The following is an 11,309-nucleotide window of genomic DNA, read 5'->3' as shown; positions in this document are numbered from 1 at the left end:
GCCCATTTTTCCATAAACGCCAGATTCAAATCTTGTGCACAACAAACTGCGAATAAATCCACATCCATCTACTGTTACTTGTCCTTCACCAAAAGGTCCAATTCTTGCTATTTCAAAATGCAATATTAAAAACAGTTTAAATCAAATTAGTCACAAGAATAGGGCAGGTTCGGGGGGGGGGGGACCATACATAGCTCAACAGTAGAACATATGCTTTGACTACAGGATCAATTCTGCCTTTCCACTTAGGGGGGGGGGGGAAACAGGTTGTAGGTGCTGGGAGAGATCTTTTTCAGGGACACTGGTGAGTAGCTGCCAGTCAGAATAGCAAATACTGGGCTTAATGGATGAATAGTCTGGCTTGATTTGGACAGCTTCCTAACTCTGCATATTGTGCATTGAATTCATTTATGGTGCTGGCTGGGCTTTGCAGAGGAGTAGAACTACTGTGGCATCTGCAGCCCTCCTGTTCAGGATAGATATGGCAAAAGTGCAGGCAGGATTATATAGGCCTGGATTAGATCTAATACTGTCAAGTGATAGCAGTGGAAACAGCTTGGTTGCCCCAGATTCCAGGAATGCCCTTTGGTTGGTTGGTTTTCTTGCAGATAGCTATCCCAACTTCAGCTGGTGGGGAGTCAACTGGGAGAGGTGGGCAGATAAACCTCACCACCTAATCCACCTACATTCTGTTCAGTGCTAAGTGTGTGTGCATTGATTTGCTATTGCTCGATCATGGGTTTAAAGCCCACGTGAGAGGGTTGAGGAGCATCACAGACCAGTCTTGGTCCCTGCTAATAAACCTTGCTGCTACATCTCCACCTTAACAACTATACATTAGGTGAGCATGTGCAGGAGCCCTGTGCATGTACCAATGCACATCACATTTCTCCATCTGAGAAAGGACTCTGACTCAGGATACCATCCTTACACAGAAGAGCTGTGAGTGTCTATGTCAGTAGAGTCATACCTCAGATTACAGACGCTTCGGGTTGCGAAATTTCGGGCTGCGCACTGCGCCGAACCCAGAAGTACCAGAACGATTACTTCTGGGTTTTGGCGCTTGCGCAGAAGTGCTAAATTGCGACCCATGTGGGTCGCGGGTTGCAAACACTATGCGAACATGCCTCCCGCACGGATCACATTCGCAACCCAAGCGTCCATTGTATACACAAGTCACCCTTCTCATGGTTGCGGTGTGGCTGGCCTGCTAGCCTCCTGACATGTTGGACGGACATGTGACGGGCTGATGGAGCAGCAATTCTTACCTGCAATCATAGTTCTACTGAGTCAAGTGGCTGCCAAAGGCCCATCTAGTCCAGCATCCTGCTCTCACAGTGGCAAGCCAGATGTTTTTGGGACTCCCCCAAGCAGGACATGAATGCAACAGCAGTCTCCCCCATCAGTAGCCTTGGACAGCTGTGAATTTCCTGGAATTCTCTTTTCTGCCCAGCTATAATGGGAGCAGCCCCATCTTCCGCTGCATCCAGTAACCTTAAAATAGTCCTCACCACACTGATAGAATTAAGGAACAGGGAGTGCAGAACTCCTCTGGAGTGCTGTGCACTTATATCATTTCCCTTTAAGTGTCTGCTGTTCTGACCCAGCAAGGCTGTTAATGTTCTTAATACAATGGCTGTATGGATTTGAATGTCACTTCAAGCTTCACCTAAGAAAGAACCATGTTATTTTCTCTTACTTTTCCTATTGTTCTCCTTCTCTTGCCCTCCCCGCACCTCCGGTGTTTTTCACTGAGAGAAGGGGCATGTGGAGAGTAACATGATGAACGGAGGGGGGGGGGGGAGTTCCAAGTAGCTAAAGTGCACTGCCAGAAGACACAGCATGTTATTTTCCCCTGTATGATCGAGAGCATTTTGCAGGTTGATCTTGGCAAAAAAAATATCTACGGCTTAAATTATACACCAGAAACAATGGAGAGTTTTTGAGTTAAGCATGAAGACAGACAGATGGCCGGAACAGCTTCTCTTATACTATGACACATAGGCAGAGACAGCAAACAGGAGATTTCTGGAAGGGAAAGGATGGGGCCAGACAGTGAAATGCAATTATTGCAATAATTAGTATGATTTCATCTCTCTAAGACTATCTCCAGTTGCTTCTCAGTCATTGGGGTGCTTGAAAATTATTCCTTGATGCATCCATATTAGTAAAGAGAGGCTGAAAAGAAGCACCTTGAAACCATTTTCTGTCCAAGAAATCATTACTATACATTACCTTAGAGGCACAGGCATAAGGAGATTGAACCACTCTGCCAACTCTTTGAGGAGGACTGTTCAGGTGGCTTCTGCAACTGTGCTTTTAACAGAGACTTGATATGCAGGGATTATGCTTTTCAGAGCAGGAGAAAGATTTTATCATCTGCTAAGGGACGCGGATGGCGCTGTGGGTAAAAGCCTCAGCGCCTAGGGCTTGCCGATCGAAAGGTCGATGGTTCGAATCCCCGCGGCGGGGTGCGCTCCCGTTGCTCGGTCCCAGCGCCTGCCAACCTAGCAGTTCGAAAGCACCCCCAGGTGCAAGTAGATAAATAGGGACCGCTTACTGGCGGGAAGGTAAACGGCGTTTCCGTGTGCTGCGCTGGCTCGCCAGATGCAGCTTTGTCACGCTGGCCACGTGACCCGGAAGTGTCTCCGGACAGCACTGGCCCCCGGCCTCTTAAGTGAGATGGGCGCACAACCCCAGAGTCTGTCAAGACTGGCCCGTACGGGCAGGGGTACCTTTACCTTTACCTTTAATAGCTACAGATCAAGCTGCTGTTACAGTAGGGTAGCCATGTGTCCAACTTTACAGCCCTCTATTTCAAGGGAGGTCAAGAAGGTCCTATGAAGGGCTCTCTGGTCCTAGTCCAGTTTAAAAATAACAAAACTAGAGAAAGAGGAGCAGGGGATTTGAAGATGCCCATCAGCAATTACCATCCGGATAGGAGACTGAGCAGGCACACAAGCCACTATCTTCTCAGTTATGGTGAGATGTGTTTCTAGTAATTATTCTAGTAATTATTTATAAATGTGCATCTATAAATATAAATTAGACTATGCAAGGTTTACGTTAATTTTTTTGGCCACTTTTTTGTGTGATGCATTCCCCCCCCCCTTTTTGGCAACACATAAGTTGCCCTATGTTATAGGCACAGCTGCAGAAGCCCATTGGAAAATTGGGAACCCTATTAAAATCTATCATAACAAAGAACTGATGACCCCAATTTATTATTTGTTTGTTTTGCAAACTGGCACCTTGCCTGGCAGCTCCTCAAAGTGGATGACGCAAGTCCAGTAAAAATGAAAAAATGCAGAATTAAACTCAACATAAAAAAGACTTTGATCTACAACATGCTTACTGACACTTCCAAATAACGCTAATAGCATTGTGAAACAGGGCTTGTCCTTCAGAAGCCATGCTGGCTCTCCTTCAGCAAGGTTCATTATATGCTTGTCAACTTTTAAAAAACAAAACAATAAATTCCACCAGTTTTCGCAGGAAAATGTTAAGCTAACCAGCCTATAATCTCCAGGATCCCCCCGCATCCTTTTTGCAATATTGGCGTTACATTGGCTTCTTTCCAATTCTTCAGAAATGGAGACTGATCTGAGGGACAAGTTACGTGTTTCCGTTAGAAGATCAGCAATTTCACATTTGACTCCTTCCTCCTTGAAGCATTACGCCTTCACATCGACAGAATTACATATCATGCCAGTTCTTCAAAGTACAATACACTTTAAAGAATTTGAAAGTTGTAACACTTGAAGTTCCTAGTCTTCCCTACCAGCTGCACAAACATTGTTACATAAAAAGAATTCAGGGCCTTAATGAATTAAACAATTTTTTTGTCAAGCCTCTTCTTTGCAACTTAACTGGAAAACGGTTTCCACTTATAATTTTTCAATGCTATTACAATCACCTTATGAGGAAATCCCTTCCACAGAAATTGCCTGTGTCAATTGATTTTGAACCTCAAGGAGACATTTTCTTTTGAGAGACTGGCTCACATTTTTATTTATTTATTTAGTGGTTTTATGCAATGCGATCTTGTGCCACCTTATTAACGGGACATCAAGGTTTTATGATAATGATTATGTTTGTGTTTCTTAAATATTCATTGTGTTTTGTAAGCCTCCTTGATTTCAGCTTAGAAGAGACGGTTGAAATTTAGAGAGCAAATGATGAATAAAAATGAGGCCCTTTTTGAAAGGCGCTTATAAAGCCTTAAGGGCATCAGTGAAACAAAAAAATTCACAATAGTCCAGAATTTAAGCGCCATACTATTATAACTTCTGTCTGAGCCATAATGCCTGGCTTCAAGTTATCAAAACGTGTTCATGATTGTCTCCAACTCAATATTAACTAAACAACCAATATCAAGGTTCTTGAGTCATGAACCAGATCTCTTGGAGGAAACTGATTTTCTAAATCCATTGCAGTTGGGGTTTAGACCTGGTTATGGTACAGGAACTAACTGCATTCATAGAATCTTAGAGCTGGAAGGGACCCAGGGGTCATCTAGTCCAACTCCATGCAATGCAGGAATCTCAGCTAAAGCATCCGTGAGATGGCCATCCAATCTCTGCTTAAAAACCTCCAAGGAAGGAGAGTCTGCCACCTCTCAAGGGAGTCTGTTCCACTGCCAAACAGCTCTTACTTTCAGAAAGTTTTTTAAATGTTTCGTTGGAATTTCCTTTCTCAAACTTGAAGCCATTGCCTTGAGTCCTACCTTCCAGAGCAGGAGAAAACAATCATGTTCCCTCTTCCATGTGACAGCCCTTAAGATATTTGAAGATGGCATTGGTTGCTCTGTCAGGATAGAAACAGGGGAAATGTGTCCCTGTTCATTTTCCTTGACCTTTCAGCAGCTTTTGATATTATCAATGATGGTATCCTTATCTGCTCCATCTGGGCTGTGCAGAAGATTTTCCCAGGTGATTTGCAAACTTCCAGATCAATGCATATAAATTTCCACCCACCAAGTGCAGTTGGTTAAATGTGTTGGCCCTACCTGGTGCTAAGTTCTTATAATATTGGCATAGCTTCTTCTGAAGAAGAGTAGTAGTGATAGGGAATAGTAGTCCTGTTCAGTCCTAGTTCCTGTCCCCTTATGTGATTAACAATTGTGTGAAGCATGGGAGTCTGTAGGAGTTTTTCTGGAGGAGAAGACTGACCAAGTAAAACACTGAAGGGGAAAGGCAAACCAGTTTCTCACTATATAAAAATAATGGAAAGAATAGTGCATGTACAAATATACCTTAGGTTCTAGAACTGTTAGACTTTTTTAAAAAAAAGAAAGCAGGGGATTCAGAAATTATCGTTCATCCAGAGGTGGGTGAGATTGGTGAGGACTCCCCCTACCCCATGGATGCCCATGGTATGAAGGACAGAGTGAAGCATAGATAGAGCTTTGCATCCAGAGGGAGTTGATGCATGTAGAGCAGACTTACCTCTATATACATGCGCCCACAAAACACTTGGATTGTAGGGGAATTACACATTGCTGGGAACTGCAGCTGGTCAGAGTGCTACTGCACTCATTTCCAGCTTGTTTGCAGGTTTCCCATAGGAGGTCTACATGGTCTGATCCAGCAGGGTCATCTTATGTTTATTTATTAAATGCATTTCTATCCCACTTTTCTCCCAAATTAGGACTCGTAGAGCCAATGGGGATGTGGGTGTCATGGGTGCTGCCTTGCTCTCTCTTGCACAAACTGTGACAACTGACAAAGGCTACATTGTCTTCTGAATGTGGTGTAGCCTTTCTTCTTAGGACTGGAGTCCTGCTTGCTCTTGGGAGATGAAGATCTCTGTAGCCAAAACACATACAGATATTACCATCCAGTAGAGCCCATGTGTTTTTGGTAAAGAAAAAAAAGAGGTGGTACTTTTGAGGCTTTTCCTACATTAGTAAAACGAACTGTTTTCACTAGGTGAAATTCCTACTTTAAATATGTTGTCATTTTAAGTGTTGGTTTCTTTCTCCTTTTCTTGACAAAACATTTGTGCCTTTAAGAGCTGCACAACTGCCAGAACTTCAACAGACTAGACCTCATTACTGTTTTTCAATCTACAGAAAAAACTGTCCTAGCTGAATTACTACATATTGGGCAGTTGCTAAATGCACAGTGCACCTATCTGGATAAAAGGTAGCAATCATTGTTGTCATCATAACCTCCTCATATATATGGCAAGGGAGAGGGTGGGGGAAGTGAAATATCTGCACGTATAAAAATTCCTAGAATAGAGATGCCAAACTGCCAATACACACAAGCCCCGATAAAAATAAGAACATTACTTAACACAGCTTCCAGTTTGTTGCTAAGAAACTACTGCTTCATAGTTTCATTATTTTCGTTTGCAGAAACATTACTGGTTGTTCTCTTGCATCTTAGTATCTGCTTAGTATAAAAAGTATAATTAGAATGTGCATGAAGTCAAATAATATTTCACATAATTTGATTTTCCCCCGCCCCAAGCCTTGTGGGGTCAGTCGGTCTACCATTTCCTGTTAGTGTAGTGAGTTATCCAGCATAACATGGAGGAAAAGGAAGAGTTACAGGAGTCTAGAGAGGCAATGCACTAGCAGCAAAGCATTTTGAGCGCAAGAATGTCTACTGAAATCATTTTTCAGTACGGCTTTCAGCAACAGCAGAGTAATTTGGGGCTTGTAGCCTTGGGGTGTAACCCTAAATCCATCTGTATAAATGGAGGTATCTCCTGTAATTAATGCTGTTCTGTTTGTACAATAGCACTCAGGCCTTTCCATACTGTGAGTGAAAGCGTGCCCCTCCTTCACTTCAAACCTTGCTTGCCTGCTGTTCCCAAATGCTCATCTCCGGTGCCATACGCTTGCTATCCATGACCAACTGTGCCTGTTTTCTGCTACCTGTCCCTGATAAATAACTGTCCCTGTTTGTTCCTCTTTATTTCTGCCTTTTCCTGAGATGCTTTCAAAACTCTGTTGGTGTGCCTGTGATGTAATGCTCTAGAGAGCTTTCAAGGAATTTATATATAAAACAATATGAAAGATTCCACAAAACTGCATGGCAGGGCTATGGAGGTGGGATAGATGTGCATGCAACTCAGCGGGGTGCAGTAGAAATGCAGCCCTGTTTGGCACATGCAGTATTAAATGGAATGAGGTCACAACTCAAATAGAAAATGCCAGACAATAGGATGCGAGCCATGAAGATGTCAGGGCAGAATCGCACCATTATATATGTTCATGGAGATTAACGTCCAATGTCTGCTTGTTCAGGGTGTATGTCATTTTAATCATTTTACCCTATCTGTGGTATAACCCTGTTTCTTTTCAACATTAAGTACATCTCAGATTATTATTCCTTACTTTTTAAAATGAAAGCTAAGAGTCCGGGGCCCCTGCTGCCATGGGGTATGGCACATGTGCACAAACCTGTGCTGTGTAGAGCAACAACAAATGCAATTCTTGCCTTTGAACTGATGACAACATTCCAGTCACACACAACTCAGCAGGTTCTGTACCCTCCTCACACATCTCTCCATGGAAGAGGAAAACTTCCAGCCCGGCAAAACAAACAAACAAAAAACAAGAGACTGCAGGGCTGGTGAGGGTGCATGAACTTGGGAGACTCTGTGCTTGCCAGACAGTGTGACCTGGAAGGCCAGATCCAGCCCCAGGGCCTGCAGTCCCCCAGCCCACTGAGAACACAAAATTGATGAAATTGGTTCTCCATATTTATTCCTAGCAACTCTTGGCGGAATTTTCCCCAGGGAATGTTAGTTCACCCTGCCCTTTGTAGGATCTGTAAGCTGAAAATCTGTGTATCTAGTTCTGATTCTCCAGTGCTCTATGCTAACAGATTAATTGACATTTATTGGTTAAAAGTAACAGTTAATTGACTAATTAAATTGGCGGGCTCACCAATAAATATATAAAGTGCCAGTAAAAAGTGTATTCAGTCTTCCATTACATCTTATTATTGAAAATGAATTTTGACATGCCTAATTAAGAAGCAACCACCCCCAGGCCCAACCTTAACATGAAACAGCATGAAAGGTTTGCCTTGGGTAGCACATTCCAAAAGGGTTGTCCCTCCTGTCTCTTTGCATATTCAGAGTCGCCTGATTCTTAAAAGTGACTTCTGAAGTATAAGCAGTGGAATAAGAAATTGCTTATGTCCCCACAGCAGTATGGGCAAGTTGCAGAGACATCTAGGGCTTGTTCTATCCTGCCTGGGGATGCAGAAGTGAGGAAACACTACCACATTTAACTATTTCTCTACCATGAACCAAAGCAACTCTCAGTGTGCTTCCAGATACGGTAGGTGTTTATTGTGGAAGGGTATTCCTCATGCATGCAAGCTTTTTACAGCATCCACAAGACAATGCCGGCTTGCCTTTTTTTTTTTTAGTCCATAATTTCCCAGATATAGCTGGGATTCGGCTTTAAAAATAGCTCAAAAACTTCTTTTTTTGAGATTCTGCAAAAAAGCTCCACAATCTTCAATCTTTTGAAACATGGCAACCCTAACTGTTGTCACTGACCAAAGATCAGCCTGCAAATGAAGCTCCCACCTGGATGTATGTGCCCATAAGGTGGCCTGTCTCATTACAAAAAAACTAAAGATGAATTTCAATAGGGACAAATGTAAGTTTCTAAACTTAGACACAAATAACCACCTGAACAAATATAAGATGGGGGACACCTGGCTTGCTAGCAATACATGTGAAAAGGATCTAGGGGTCTTGGTGGACCACAAGCTTAACATAAGCCAACAGTGTGATGCCGCAGGAGGGGGAAAAAAAGGGGGGGGGGAAGAAAAGAGCTAATGCTATTCTAGGCTGCATCATCAGAAGTATAGTGTCCAGATTGAGGGAAGTAATAATACCACTCTATCCTGCCTTGCTGGGGTTTTTTTGTTTTGGCATGGGAGGCCCAAGAGCATAAGGAGGCCCTGCTGGATCATGCCAGTGGCCTATATTTTGATTACATATTTTGTTCTGTGAACTGCCCTGAGACCTCTGGGTATAGGGTGGTATATGAATTCAATAAAGAAGAAGATCGGGTCTAGCCTCCTGTTCTCAAAGCGCCCAACCAGACATCCCAATGGGAAGCAGGGCCAATACATTTTGGCACCTGAGGCAAACCACTGTGAGGCCTGTTGTACAGGTGGCATGGCGGTGTGTGCGTGTTGCTGATAAGGAGGCAGATTTGGCTTTCACAGAGTGCGCTGCTGTCGCTGTGTCAGCGGGTGATGCGTTCCTAGGGGGCCAGGTCTGCTGCCCCTGCTGATCCTCGCCCCCCTGAGGCCATCACCTCACCTTGCCTTACGGGTGGGCCGGCCCTTGGTCCCGGAGCACGTGACCACCCCCCCCCTCTAGAGGGGGAAGAGCGCAGCCAACCAACGGCCAGCAGCCGTGGATTAAAAAAGCCGTTTTGTCTTTCACCACCTGAAGCGGGGCAAAGGGGTTGACGTAGCAGGCGGCGACGGCGGCTAGTTCCTCATGAGGCGGGCCCGTGTGGCAAACGGGAATGTCAAATTTACCTCAGGGAGAGGGGTGGGAAACAACAAATTAAGCCGAAACGGAGCCTTGCCCCGTCATACATAATATAATACTATATATATGATGTGCCTGGACCGTCTTCCCGGGCGCGTTGCGATATTGGCGCGCTCGGGGCGGCCCTTTTTGCCCCTCCGGGGCCTCTGTAGCGGCTTCGTTGCCCTGGCGACGGGCTCGGCGCTGCCACACTGCCCGCGGAGGCGAAGGCGGCTCCGGCTCCCTCGCCCCTCGGGCTCCTCGAGTCGCGGGGGAGGGAGCGCGGCGCCTCTAGGAGCTGCAGGGCGAGGGAAAGCAGGCAGCCCGCCTGGGCCCATGAAGCCGCGTCCCTCGGAAGGGCCCTGAGTGGCCCAGCATCTCCCGGGGTTGGCATCCGGCCTTCCCGGCTTGGCGTTCTCTTGTCTCTCTCCGCTCGCGGAGCCCCATCCTGGCCCGTCACCAAGAGGGGGGCGGGGGAATCGCTGCGCTTCGGGGGCGGCGGGAAGGCAGGAGAGCCGCTCCTTTGGCGGGGGTGGGAACGCACCGCACTCTCGGGCTTATATATATGATAGAGTCGCTGCGTTTCCCTCCGTAAGCGCCCCCCCCCCACAAATCCATCTTTCCCGCCCTACAAAAAAAGGGCTATAGATCTTGTCATTCCCCCACCTCCCCGTTCTGCCACCCAAACCACCCCCCCCCCGGGAAATCTTCTCCCCTGTTTTTGGAGCATCTAGCAAACGGCGCCTGCCCTCCCTAACCAACCCTTCTTCTTGCGGGGGTGCAGGTCCCTCTAATCCGCACGCCCCTTAAATTCAGATTTAAACTACAAACCGATAATCCCTTTGCACTCGTTCGGGGAAGAAGTTGTCGATTTCTCCTCCATCTCTCCCCCCCCCCCCACTGCAAAACCCTCTTCAGTGTTAGCTTTCAGGTGGGCACCTGCCCCCATCTGTCCTGGAGCAGGGCGTCCCAAGATCTGCCTCCTTTCCTGGGCCAAAGAGGAGAAAAGTTGCAGCCTCAGATCCGCCTCCATCCCCCACCCCCACGCCTTGCATTTCCACCCTTAGCGCCCCCACCAAAAAAGAGAGAGAGAGAGAGAAAAGCAAGCAGGAGCGAAGTGAAAGGAGGGCGTGCGTATATGCGTATGTGTGGTGGAGAAGGTGGAGGAGGAGGAAGGGAGATGTTGGTGTCTCCTTCTCCCTGGAAACGCTGGAGGGACTGAGGCGAAAGTGAAGCAGCAGGAGTGAAAGTTTCCTTGCCGGAGCCTGGGCTGAGTGGCGAGTGATGCTCTTGGAGCAGCAACGGCGGCGGGCTGTGCTGGTGCCGCATTGTGTTTGCTGAGGCTCCTCCTGGGCGGTGGGGGCTCAGTAGCGTCCTACGAAGAGGAGGAGGAGGAGGAGGAGGAAGCAGCAAGAGCAGCAGCAGCAGAGCAGCCTCTACTCGCCCACCTCCACCAGTGCATCCTTTTAAGACGAGAAGAGGGTGTTTGTTGCCTGCTTGCTCTCTCCTCGCTCTCTCCCACCCTCTCTCCCTCTCTCTGGCCTCAGTGCAATGTGAAGCTTGCACACAACCCTGGTTTTGTCAAAGACTGGAGCTCCAACCTAGTACATGCATCCGATAATCATCTTCTCCTACAAAATGGATTTTAGCCAGAACAATCTATTTGGTTATATAGAAGATCTGCAGGAACTTACTATTATTGAAAGGCCAGTACGCAGGAGTCTAAAGGTATACCTCTCTCTCTCTCTCTATATATATATATTTAAAACTGTACTTTCTAATCAAACTGC

At 46.2% G+C, this 11,309-nt stretch overlaps 1 protein-coding gene across 4 annotated transcripts in view; it reads left to right on the top strand.

Moving 5' to 3' along the window:
* The first annotated feature begins 10,212 nt into the window (after positions 1–10,212).
* PPP4R4 (protein phosphatase 4 regulatory subunit 4) overlaps positions 10,213–11,309 on the top strand; it is an 84,097-nt gene continuing 83,000 nt past the window's right edge. For all 4 annotated transcript variants that reach the window (XR_013391879.1, XM_028716894.2, XM_028716873.2 and 1 more), the window contains exon 1: positions 10,213–11,247. Coding sequence is in view for 3 of the 4 variants with exons in the window: in XM_028716894.2 (XP_028572727.2) it covers positions 11,128–11,247 (120 nt within the window). In the remaining variant the exon portion in view is untranslated. The remainder of the gene's footprint in view (positions 11,248–11,309) is intronic.

The sequence above is a fragment of the Podarcis muralis genome, chromosome 1 (assembly GCF_964188315.1).
Source record: "Podarcis muralis chromosome 1, rPodMur119.hap1.1, whole genome shotgun sequence".
NCBI lineage: Eukaryota > Metazoa > Chordata > Lepidosauria > Squamata > Lacertidae > Podarcis > Podarcis muralis.
This window is presented reverse-complemented; position numbering and strand designations above follow the sequence as displayed.